Genomic DNA, 13,846 nt, shown 5'->3' on the forward strand with positions numbered 1-13,846 from the left:
GTCCCTTTTTCAATTGATTGAAATTAATACATTTTCTTATACATATACATAATATATACATAGATAATTAAGTTATTTAAATTATTGATACTTTTTCATGATATTTTCATGTTGTACGTACATATAGCTTAGTCATTAAATACATAGTTAAATGGTTAAATAAGTATATTTACTTTCTTTTTCTCATATGAAAAGCTTTTAGTATTATAGTTTGGTAGAAGAAAATTGTTGAAAAAATAACGTCCCTTTTTCAATTGATTAAAATTAAACAATAGTGCTATTCATTCGTGGAAAATACGCAGTGCTCCTATATACACATGTATGTATGTATAAAGAAAAAAAATGCAATTATATGTATGTTCGATATTGTTATTAATGCTAGGTAAGTATTGCACCTCAAAATAATAGAAGTCTATAGAGAATTCATCCCGATTGAAAATTCGTCTATTTTTCCGGCTCTTGGAAAAATTTCCATGTCTTCCATCGTAGTCTTTTTCTCGGAGAATCAGACCCAAACACGTACATACGTATGTACATACATATATACGACACGTGTGTTGGGTGAGTGTGTGTGAATGTACGCATTGGTGTGTCGGAAGTATAAAACACAGACCACGGTCTTTCCGTCATTCAGTCACAGTGGCGCTCGCGAGTTGAGCGTGCAGGTTGGCCGCCAACACTGCAATTTCGCACCCGCTATCGTAACGGTCGCCTTTTCGCTTCGATTTTGATTATAATTTAATTATATTGAATAAGGGCCGACCGAAGAGGGTAGCGCAAGTTCGTTTTGGTTTTTGAAATTAGATAAAGTTGTGCAAGTGCTTCGAAAAATCAACCGCGCGTCGTCGTTTCAGTTGTGATTTTTTTTATACTTAACACATCTGTGATATATTTGTATTAAGTAAGTGTTTTTGTTCCATATTAATTTTAGCTTAAGTGTTTTTTTTTTGTTCCAATCTCCAATTATATACTTTTGAAAAGTCCACTTTTCGACTATTTTTTTTTATATAAAATGTATATTCTTATATATATATATATTTTTTTAATTCAAATATAACTCACCTGACAACTGTATTAAAACAGATAAGAGAAATTGTTCATTAATTGATAAAAATAGATAACAACATAGACGTTTCGATGGTTTCAATTATTTTTTTTATATTTATTTATTAGGATTTTTAATCAAATGAATTATAAATTATGACTCACATATGTTTATATATGATGAGAATGGAACAAAAAATTAACTAGTGATCAATGAATTTGTATTAAATTGATTCGTTTGTTTGCACTCGTGAGCATATCGTCAAATATATAAGTGAAAATGAAAATTTAATTTTAAGTTAAAAAACATTATATTATATAAAAAAAAACACGTACTTTTTGATGATGTGATGGCGAGCGTGTTAAAATGAATCACCGATCTAATACATATATAATTTTAAAGCTTTCCTATTCTATGGTTGTTGATTGAACGGGCACCAACTTATGCAATCATTCAATATATTTTACTGTGGTTATTGATTTGATTATTTCTTCTGAAAATTTTCATTGTTCTCTTTAAGGGAAATAAATAAAATAAATAAATTTCTGAAATGTTAGTATAGCTTTCTCTATACATCGCCGTAAAATTTTTTGGTAGCTACATTTTTTTTTAAACATATTTGCGAAATTTCTTTCCACAAAACGGTACGAATTTGCATAATGTAGTATCGTAATCGATTTCGAAGTCGTGTGTCCGTTGATAATCGCTGGGACAGTGGGGGATACGACGACACGACAAATAGATCGAAACGGTTTGGTAAATCGGTGCATTTGTCGCAATTGATCGTTGCGACAAATGGCGATCGAAAATAAACGAATCGGCGAGAAATCGTTAGATAATTGAGTTTCGTCGTTTTTTTCAGGTAGACAGTACTACATAGTAGACGATGGCCGATCACAGACGAGAGTCGAAAGAGGAGACCCAGAAGATGTGGAGGACACGGTCGAGGTGTCCTTTGGCAGTTATGAGGGTCGCTTTAATATTGTGTTTGCCATACATGGTTAACTCTGCACCGGTTACTACAGACACTCAAGCCATGGTGAGTTTATTATTTCTTCGATAACTTTTCAAAAAAAAAAAAAAATTTGTAATATGTATGAAAATCGTTCAGTCGCTCCGGTAATAATAAAAAAAATGAGATTCTATTGTATGACTCAAATTGAGCTACGTCAATGGCGATATTAAAATGTACATATACAATTGTAATTTGAAAAATACGCATACGCATCGCATAATAAATACGATAAACCGTATCAATGCGGTGTTGAATAAAATTCCATCGAAATATGTTATAATAATATTATATTTGATGAGATTTAAAATTTTGCTTATTCATAAAAAATACATTAAAATTATACGTTCGTACAAAATCAAATATATAATACATAAATATCAGATTCTAAAGTTAGTTATGCAATATTTTCTGTATACGATCGTTCGTTTTATATCAAATATATCGATATATTCTTCAATTTCGTGTTCTAAACTTTATTGTATATCTTACAACTATACTAACTACGTGTAACTTCTCTATATTATTTTATATAAAAGCGTTAGTTTAAAATTTTATCTCAATTTTAAATTGTATCAACATTGAATTTGATGCATTATTTGATAGATTATTTTTAATAAGCCTTTTATTAGCTTGTCTTTGTTAGTTTCATGAAATTCCTGCTCGTTAAAATTTTTCATCTGATTTTGAACCAGTCTTCAGATCGCTTTGATATTTTACTGATATATGTACATACGTTGGTTAGCTATCATTGAAGTAAGTTTCTTTTTGTTTGGACGGCTCGTTGCTAATTTGCATATTTATGTTTTATAATATATAATTTTTTTATTTAAAATATATGTATGTTGGTTGTTTTTTGTCGATTATGAAAAAGCATAAAATCTTTTCTCAAAGTTTCGCCAGTCTAATTTTATATAAAAATTTAATACTTGATGGTGTTAATATTGGAAATTGAATAATAATGATCGTCAAACAAAAGGACATGACGTTGTGCATATTTAAACTTATCAAAGGCTAACTCAACACGTCTATAAAGTTTATAGCACGAACGATACGTGTGCTCGTAGATTTTCCTTTCGTTTGCAACAATCGGTTTGATGCATCTGAAATGCATCATAAACTTTGTATGCACATTTTTTCTTGTTCTCCTGTGTCCGGTAATAAATTTGTCATTCAAACAAGATTGCATGCCATCATTTCTTTTTACCTTGATTGCTCATAGAATGCCATGCACCGGATCGGATCGTTCATAAATAGCATAATATAAATCGGATACAATGTAATATAATTAAAGGAACTGATTATTTGAAAAGGCACACAACAAAGAATCGTAAAAGTATCGAGAAAACTTTGACCTTGCCTTTCGAGCCTTACTGAATATTTATGAGAGATCGAATCGATCCCAATGTTTTTGGACCAGATTTTTTTTAACGTAAAATTACTATCGAAAACCACATCTTTATTCCACTTTAGATTCGATTTAATTTAATAGTAATAGTTCGAGTTCGAGTTCGTTTGCTTTTGTACCTGATAGGTAGGCTAAACACGTATCGAATCACCTTGACGTCACGGCAGTGTCATTGGCGAGTCACTGACAGCTTACCAGCTGCTGGATCCGATGACGTCATTAAAGCCGAATAGTCCACTGACTTTTGACCACAATCTCGCCTTGGTTAAATGTCGTCTCCGCCATCAGCGATCGTATCAAACGCAATCACTATTCAGCGTGGACCGTTCTGTAAGCTGCTGAAGGTTCGTCTCGCTCGCTAAAATCACTTCCGGTTGAAAGAATTTCAGATTTCGAACTCAAACTTTTGCAAACACTTCGAAAATTGCCTCCTATGTGGGTTCAAAATTGATGAATTCGTTAAAGGTGTCGATTTTCTTCATTATTTTCATGGGTTCTGAAATAATTATGACACCTGAAGTGTCCAGGAAGCATCCATTGCATATGAAGACACACCTGTCACATCTGATGCAACTTGACCCAATAATCCACTGAGCTGGAAACAGTTCCCTTTTGGCGCCATCGACGAAAACCGATGGACCGCGACCGTAGCGGAGATTTGAACGCGCAGATAGATCACAATAAAAATAGCCAGCTGTCGTAATTCGACAAATCGACGGTAAAATCAGCAATGGAATTTTCTCAGAGTGTAGCGATTAAGTTGTGAATCGCCGGACGAACTGTCGCATCTCGTGTCTGTCATTGACGTTTTACGCGAAATTACATACCTACACTTATACTTTACGATGATTGTGATGTAATACTGTTGTGGCTGTTACGAGATGTTCTGGTTCAATGACGACGTATTCAAATCGTTTTAATCATATGTGGTACAATGACGCAGCCGATTTATTACTGAGCGGTTAACTTGGAATCAGTGTCTAGCACTTGTGAAACGAACCTTTTAAGCTTATCAAATTTAAAGTTTTTTTTTCTTTCACTATATATATATTTTTTTTGAACATTCAAATTCAATCGTATTAGATTGATTATCGAAACTTTAACAGATTTGTATGTATGTTATATTTGAAGTGTATCTTCCGGTTGTAATATATTTTGACTAGTTGGAATATATTCCATCTAACCTGGTACCAACTACAGTTAAGGATGAAGTGTATTTGCAGTTGTAACATGTTTTGACTAGACGGAATATATTCCGTCTAACCCACCTATGTTGATTCAAATAGCGAATTACATTCCAAATGGTCAAAATATATTACAACTGAAAATACAATTGAACTATAAGTTGTTTCCAGGTTAAATGAAGAGGTCAGGTTTTCGTGAAAACGTCACTCGACTAGTACATAAATTGAGTTGGAAAGTCACATTTTTGTTTTGAACACATTCTTAAAGTATCGTACTCATTACTTTTATTCGTAATATCCAGCAAATATTAACGCTTTATTGAATTCTAAAGTGTTCGTAAAATCATGAGAGCTGTCAAAATTCAACTGTTATATTATTACAACTGGCGTACATTGCTGAAAGTGTATTTGCACTTGTAGAGATATAATTTACTAGTTGAATTGTATTCGAATATGAATGACAGCAGTTAGGATACATATGTATATTACAACTGAAAACATACTTCGACTGTAACATATAAATAAATTAAAGTAGTAAACTTTTATTATAAAGAAATGCTACTTCGATTAGTGAACCGTTTTAATTTTTTAAACACGTTTTTACTCTGAAAATACACAATCAAAAGCGTTTACGAAAGATAAAACAAACACTGATAAGGACCAAAAAATAAAGATAAACGTTTCGCAATATTTTAACTCCGTTTGTATTATAGTAGGTACTGTAAGACTGATGATAACGCACACACGAAACAATTGTACGCATCGTTCGACAGTAATGTCAAATTTAATTTCTTTTGAAAATTAGGTATGCACAATGGAAACGAATATTTGAAATCCACATTTGCTCGTACGCTTATATAATTTTAACAATGAAAATTTTAAGGTCATTCTGCGACAGTAACCCTTGATACTACGGTTGACGCATTACAGGTGCGTATTTCCGGCAATAATATAGCACTACGCAAGATTTCCGGTCGCGTTATTACCACGTGATAATGACTTAATAAATATGAATTTGAACGTGTTTGATCTTTTTTTTTGTAAGACAAATACATAGGGTGATAAGCGCGTATTTGCCAAGTACAAATTTAATCCTTAAAGTGAGTTAATAATCGATAGCGCGACTTTTATATGTTTGCACCCACACACATCTTAAATGACAAGAAAACTGCAAAGTTAACATTGTTGAGATAAAAATTAGATTAAGACGATAACAACTGATAGGCTCATATTTGCCCTACAAAATCCTCATTAAAATAAGTTCTGCAAACTAAACATTATGTATACTAGATTTCTAATCGCCTTTTAGACTTATACAAAGCATTTCTGAATACAATAGCATTACTAGATTCTCAAATTGAAGCCCCATAGAATCTGTTGAAATTTTCATATATTGATATATAACTCGTTTTATCATTTCGAATTGTTATCTAAGCAATTGATAGCTCTTTAACCTGCTGCGCATTGATAATTTAGCCGGTTGATAGTTTATATGAATCATGTCTGTGTTTTGTCGTAACACAGTTTAACTTCTTCGTGATTCATGCTCAGTCGTTTCGCGTTAATTAGGTGAACTTTAGAGTTTGTTGCCGACGATTAGACGGATCGATCCTTCGCCTTAATGTCGTCCATCGCAATGCAAATTTCATAGCATATATTTCAACGTAGAATGACGAGGTTATGTGGTGGCGTATGGGGGTTTGTTCCATATGGTGGGGTTCGCGTGACACACGCCATTCCACCTGGCCGACCTAGGAAAGGAGATGGAAATGGAGATAGGGATATGTTAAGTGGGTTGAGAAACAAAAACGCTTAGGGAAAGCCTTCGCCAAATTTTCGTCTGTTAGGTTTCGTGTCGGCGAACCATAAAAGTGTTCGCCGATTGGTACCGCATGAAGATGATGGTGGGTCATAAACGGTGAGAGATGGACGTATGTATGTATGTATACAGGTATAAAGTCGAGATGCATCCACGTTCGCACTTTTTAATTATGATAAATTGCGCATTTCGATTAATGTCGATTGTGTGAATTATTGCTCAGGTTGTTGTGTGACTAGTGCTAACTATGAGCAAACATATTATGCAAGTACATGGGTTTTTTTTCCTCGATCTTTGTTTATTCGTATAGCTTGTGTATGTATAATAATAATAATTGCGTTTGTTGAATCTTATTAGCATTCATTTGTATGTAATCTTCGAAGGGATTTTTGTTTCGGTGTTCTAAAGTTAGGCTTTGGCTATTATAAGATATCGATTGTGGCATATGGTAGAAATGTGCTCGTTTCCTTCAGACGTTGGTGCATAAATTGTGAAAAACTCACTGCGAATCGTATTGGGTTTGTTTGATTTTATGTAGAATAAATAAAGTTAGATCTTTTATATTGATTTATGTGAGATTAGGTAAATGTACGTTTTTTGATCATAATATTACAGTTAAAACATATATTTTAGTGTATTTCATGTTCGAAATGAATTTGTAGTTATAAAGTTAAATAAAATTTGGCGATTTGTAGTAAGATATTGATTCTGTGAACTATCAGTTAAAATGTGAAGGTTATAATTTTAAAGGATACGATTAAAAAATATGCAATTAAATTTTTCAAGAAGGAAAGCCTCATTTTCATGAATGTTTTTGTACAATACAATTTGGAAACAAACAATTAAATAATAGTACTAGCTTACTTCTACATACATATATGTGGATTGGATCGTTTTCATACACAATTTTCATTTTCATACACAATTTCATTCATTTAATTTTGCAAGTATTTTTATTGTATTAACTAATTATGATCGAAATTATACGTAGTTTGACCGTGATAAAAGCGCATGCATCTTTCAAGCATTTTAAATAATTCGAACTATAGGTACTTGAATGTCCTTTCCATTGTTAATAATATTGCATTTGACATTATCCACGATAGCACAGACTAGCTATATACAATCAACAGATGGTAACGCATGCAATTAATCCAATGTAACATTTTGACTGACGTGCTCGACTATTATTTATTATTATTGTTCCATTTGGCGTTGTTGTTTACATACATATTTCCACGACCCATTTTCCCGCGCTATCGATTTAACCCTTGAACGGTGAACCCTGCCGTCCACACTGTTACTATTCCCTGCCCGGTTTTGGGCTTTAAAATCCGTTTCTTTATTTAAGAAATTAGTTTTAGTACAATTTTGAGGTATCGATCGCACTTTTAGACGACATTGTGCGTGTTTGGCTATTTTTTTTAATCGGAACCACCTCATCGACCCGTGGAAAAAGGTCACTGATATTTCGAATACAGAGAAATATTTGTGTTTCGTTTTGCGTCTCTTCACAAATACCGTTTCTTCGAATTGTTTTAATTATGATCTTGTACATATATATGTATAATACACCTATAATATTGAATTTGAAAGTGAAATTGATTCGTGTGCGCATCGCATAGTGCGCTGTAACCTTATAATAAATGCGTCGCAAGTCACTTATTTTTATTGTTATTTATGTATAGGTATTTGTAATTAATTTAAAAACAAGTTTCGTACCATACATGTAGGTTAATAATGCATTCAATTACACTTTCAATAAATTGCACCTATTGTATTACACATATTATGGATATGTCGCACTCTGTTATAATAATGAGACACGTGTATCGTCGATATCGCGCAGATAAATCTCAACAAAAAAAAAAACAACAACACCGTTGAAATCGAGACCATCTTCAAATGGCATGTCATAAATTGCATCCCAAAAAACATGTACGAGTCCCGAGAAAAAGAAAATTCGAACGGCAAACATCCGAGATGACGATACACGCCGTTTAACGAGCGTCAGAAATCTCGCTGTAAATTCAAAAAACATAGATCGATCGATGAATGTGCAGTGTGCATGTGGGAATGATACTCATGATGACGAAGATCAGGTCAAGGAATCATTTCCCTTGAATCTTTGTAACATGCGATGAATCACTCTGAAATAAAATTTGCAAAGGGGCGTAACATACGCCTCTCAGTATCGGAAATGTGTATCGTTGAGAATTTCTGTGCCTTTTTTTTCATGTTGTCATTGGTAATATTTTTTCGATCGGTAATATGTATCTGAAAATCTATACATGTATAGTTTTTGTCGATTTGATGTCCACACTTTACAATAATCGAGGTACACGCCATACTTCCATTATCCGGGATGTGCCACTATTGTGTAGATAGTAATTATAGCTTTTCGCATGATCGAAGTTGATCTTGACCTTCTGTTGATTTTCTATAGTAAATTATTTGTAAAAAAAAAACCATAACAACAACTGACACTTAGATTTTCAATTAGGGGCGATGTTAGATCTGATGCGTAACTTCAGCATCAGTGGATTGAATGGAGGCTTCTAACAAATCTAAAAGCGAGGAAAATTTGCTAGCAACACAATAAAATCATTGCTAAATGTTTGTGGGAGATTTCTTTCAGCATGTTAAAAATAATTGTTGATGTCGAGTCTTAACATGAAGCAATACTATCAATATATCAAAACTTAATTTCCAATTGATTTTATTTCGACAAGTTTCTTCTGCATTTCTTCAGATATGGGAATCAACGCTATCGATCACTTTTCCTATTCAATAAAAGGATAAAATATCATAGGAACCACTCTAGGAGGTGACTTTTGGAAAAAATCGCGACGGTACAGACTAGACATGCCAGATTTTTTTTCATGTGCTTCTACATAATAAAAAAACACGTACCACGTACTCCTTCGTGTTTTTGCTCCCTTATGGTGAGAACAAACTCAAAACTACAGCACTGCACGCTGAGGTAGACTCCAGCTGTAATAGACGTGTCTTAACGTGAATGTTAATTCGTATAATCTTATTATATCGACAAGTTTATTCTACATTTCTTCAGATATGGGAATTACCGCTATCAATCATTGTCAATACAAAGAAAATATATCACATAAAATACTCCAGGAGATGAGTTTTGGAAAGGATTGCGAGGGTACAGACTAAACATGCCAGGGTTTTTTCATGTGCAAAACTAACTTAAAAAAACATGTGCCGCGTACCAACTTTTACTCTCATTTTATTATTTTGAAAAAATATGCAATCTTCATTATATTATATAATATGTGCAGATTACCGTTAAGTCTTCTCGAGACGTTTACAAAATATCGTGTAACCCACTTGATATATTAATTAAATATTTTTTCGCTTATCAGCGCTACTAGAATTAGCCATGCCTGAAAAGCAATCGTTATATGTGTTAAAGATTACACACGGTGATAATTTAGACATTATGTAGAAAACGACTTTTTCATTAGACTATCAATTTGTAGAGTGATTCATCGTAGTGAACGACTCTGTTCCGGTTGCCGGTCTCTTCTTATGAATGAAATATTTACACTATTACTACACTCACTCGTGCCATACTAGGATCGCTCTTCTGAGAAACGTGGGTTTATAGAATTGTATGACAGACAGGTTCGCGACCAGTTGCCGTGCGAAAATGCAGAAGATCGTCCCAATTGACCGCTGCTTGATTTCCTGGAAATCAGATGACTGGTACACTTGTCTTAAAATCGCTTCTGTGAGTCAGACGGTCTATCCTTGTACGGCGAAGCCGACCTCTCTTAACTGGTTATTAAATGATTCGCTAAAAATGCGGGCGCCAATCAATAAACATAACAACAATATGTAAACATATGTATGCGTAGTTTTATATCTTGTCGGGTCAAGGAGTTTAAATTTAAATAAAATTCTGAATCGGATTATTTTTCTTTTTGCCCGCTGGCTAAAGCACTCGAGATCATCAGCCTGCTGATGATGAAGGTCGATTCGACGGATCGTGAACAAGTCGCACCCATCTCAGTTTTGACTTCTCCTCCATCTGTTTTATCAATGAGCTTCGATATAAAAGCAGCGAAAAGCATCTTCAAATTCCGAATGTTTTTTTTCTTCAAACTTTAAGAGAGCTTTCCTGTTCCTTTCATCATCCATGATGCACGAAACACTAAAGGCGCAGACACAGTGAATCGCACGGCACGCCATGCCTAAGTAGACTCCAGCTGGGATGGGCGCATCCTCATGTCATTGCTAATTCATACGATATTATTATTTCGACAACTTTCTTCTACATTTCTTCAGATATGAGAATCGCCGTTATCGATAACTGTTAATATAAGTAAAATATCATTAAAAACACTCCAGGTGTGAGTTTTGACCTGGCATTCATAGATCAGGCGCGTTAGCGTTTTTGTCACGTGTACAAAACTATCTAAAAAAAAACGTGCTACGCCCTTATAGACTCCAACTGTAAAAGGCGTGTCTTCATGTCATTTTTAATTCGTACAATTTTATTATTTCGACAAGTTTCTCCTACATTTCTTCAGATATGGGATATCTGCTATTGATTACTGTCAAGCCATGTCAATACAATGATAATATATCACAGAAAACAATCTAGGGAGTGAGCTTTGACCTGGTCATAGCATAGATCAGGCGTGCTAGCGTTTTTTTTTTTTATATATTTTATTTACATTTAAAACTCTCTAAAAAAATACGTGCCGCGTACCACTGTGTGTCTGCGCCTTTATGGTGAGAACCCAAAAGTGCGGCATGGAACGCCTAGGTAGACTACAACTGTGATAGGCGTGTCTTCGTGTCATCTTTAATTCGTACGATGTTATTATTTCAACAATTTTCTCCTGCATTTCTTCAAATATGGGATCACTGTCAGACATGTCAAATTTTGACCACTGTCAAACTCGGTCCGAGTACACTTGTATCGTATAATTACCGTTTGGATATAATACAATTCCATTCATTGTCAAATTGTCAATAATATGTTAATATCTTTCGGCAATTTGCTCAATTCTAAATTCTTATTACAGCAGAACTGTCATTTTGACGGAACACTTCAATTGAAATACATCAAGCTTTCAGTCAAATAACTATGTAGAGCTTACTGTATTTAATAGTGAGTTTCCTGCTTAGCTCGAAAGCGATAGCATCAAACACACGTTGCTAGGTTTACTAGACTTTGCACAACTATTAGTAGCAAGGGTGAATAAACTCGTATTTAATGCATTTATTATTTTTTTGGTAATAAAATATGTATGCATACATTTTAATATCCGTGCAAGCAAAATTTCTTAGAACGGTTCTATTGAATTTGTAGCTGGCGTACGATTACTGATGTGATGCATTAGTTGTTCGATAAAAAATCAAATTACGTCATTTAAAAAAGTCAGGGCACGCGTGTGAGTCATGACCTCATGCATCCTATTACAATTTCTTTCGATGCTGTTTGGCAAAACTGGTTATTTTACTACAGCTAAAAATCTCGTATTTGAGCGCATAGTTTCGTTCCAAGGAGAGACACGGAATGAATCACCAAACAGTGAAGATTTTTCTGTTTGTTTATTTTTATCGTGTATATCCACTATCACATAATGGCGAATAGCGATATAATGATGTCACAAGTGTCGTTCGGAAGCGCCGTATGAACGTGGATATTCATGGAATTCGATTAGACCATGTTTATTTTAGCTATAATAACAACACTACTGCACTGCACTGGAACAGTAACTATGTATACTAATTATTTTAATTCACAGCCTTGTATGAAAAGCGATTAAGGAAATTTCGATACAAAATCGCTTCGGTCATCCCAACCGCTAGTTCAGGGACGGATAGGTATAATTTTAACATTCAAAGTAGATTATGTTTTAATGATAGTTCAGTTTTGTTTGAACAACGCCTGATTCAATTTAATCCGATACTTTCGAACTATGAATTTCATTCAAAACTTTTCGACGTTGTGTTCACGCGATATGAACGATTCGCGCACGAATCTTTCTCGCAAATTGCAAATCCGGGAATGAATTAGCGATTCCTAATAAAGGGTTCAAACATCCTCATGATCTAAGTGGGCAAACACTTTTAAATGTTGTCGCACGTATGCAAAAATAACAAGTTAATGAAGATGTCCTATTTAGACCGCAAGTTGACAAACGTTCTCCGCAATATTCAGTGTATTTTCCTCAAACAAGCTTTGAATCACTTATGAATCAAACCAAGTGTGGAATATACCCACTTTAAAGTTGCCGTATCTAAATTGTTTTAAAGGATTAGTTACTGTTCTGAATGTATTTTTCGTACCCTTTTAGCGGGGCTGTGGAATCGGATCAAAATTTACCGACTCTGACTCCAACTTGAATGATTTTAATAAGATCGACTTTTCTTGCATATAAAATTGTTACTAATGAAAATAAAAGCAATATTCAACATATAAAAGATTAAAGGAATTAAAATAATCACTAAAAATAAATTGAAATTTTACCCAATTTATTGAATTATTGGTAATGAAATAGGTATATGAATTATATCATATGTGTATGAATTTCATACACAAAAAAATCAATTAAATAAAAAAGTATGATACGAAGGAAACATCGGTTTAATTCATCCATTTTATTTATAATGTAATTTAAATTCACGATTTTTATAAATAAATTGTTAAATTTCAATTTATTAGTCGGTTTGCTTCAATAAAATTAGACTTTATAGTAGACGCATACTTTAATAAAACATATTAATTAATAATATTATTAAAAATTATTCGAATTTGGTTGATTTTTAACGTCTCCGACTCCGACTCCACTTGAAACGGTCCGACTTCGACTCCACAGCCCTGCTTTTTATTCCAATTTTATCATTGTTTAATAGTTTAGAGTATTTTGACATTACATAAAACCAAATTCGAACCTTCTATAGCACTTTTACTTGTAATTAGCTACAAACTGGTGGCGCTAATGACGCCACAAGATGCCCTTCTTGGCGACAGCAAACGTGTGTCTTCGCAAATGACTAATAATCATTTTGAAAAGCACGTTTTGTTGCGATCGATCGAGGTCAAACGAGATTACCACGTTTCAAATTAATCTCCCTTCGATAAAAGGCTATTTTAAAATATAGAAACAGTGAAAATTTCAATCACTTCAAAACTTTTTCTTATCCACAATCGCTCGTTTCAACGTTTCCTTATCGTACTGTATATACCTATGTAGGTTTAACTATTGATATATTATATGATATATATTTATGTACTTTCTTTTAATATTTATTTGAATTAAAAAAAAAACATATCGTTATTATTTATATACATAACATACATCTAAGCGATTTTTTTGACCTTCATTCAATGCAGTTT

General features: G+C 33.4%; 1 protein-coding gene across 3 annotated transcripts in view; it reads left to right on the forward strand.

Annotated features, from left to right (window-relative positions):
* The first annotated feature begins 628 nt into the window (after positions 1 to 628).
* Mmp1 (Matrix metalloproteinase 1) overlaps positions 629 to 13,846 on the forward strand; it is a 29,437-nt gene continuing 16,219 nt past the window's right edge. For all 3 annotated transcript variants that reach the window (XR_013261059.1, XM_077439078.1, XM_077439076.1), the window contains exons 1-2: positions 629 to 901; positions 1,908 to 2,084. Coding sequence is in view for 2 of the 3 variants with exons in the window: in XM_077439078.1 (XP_077295204.1) it covers positions 1,932 to 2,084 (153 nt within the window). In the remaining variant the exon portion in view is untranslated. The remainder of the gene's footprint in view (positions 902 to 1,907; positions 2,085 to 13,846) is intronic.

Source organism: Arctopsyche grandis, chromosome 9 (genome assembly GCF_051622035.1).
Source record: "Arctopsyche grandis isolate Sample6627 chromosome 9, ASM5162203v2, whole genome shotgun sequence".
Classification (NCBI taxonomy): Eukaryota; Metazoa; Arthropoda; class Insecta; order Trichoptera; family Hydropsychidae; genus Arctopsyche; species Arctopsyche grandis.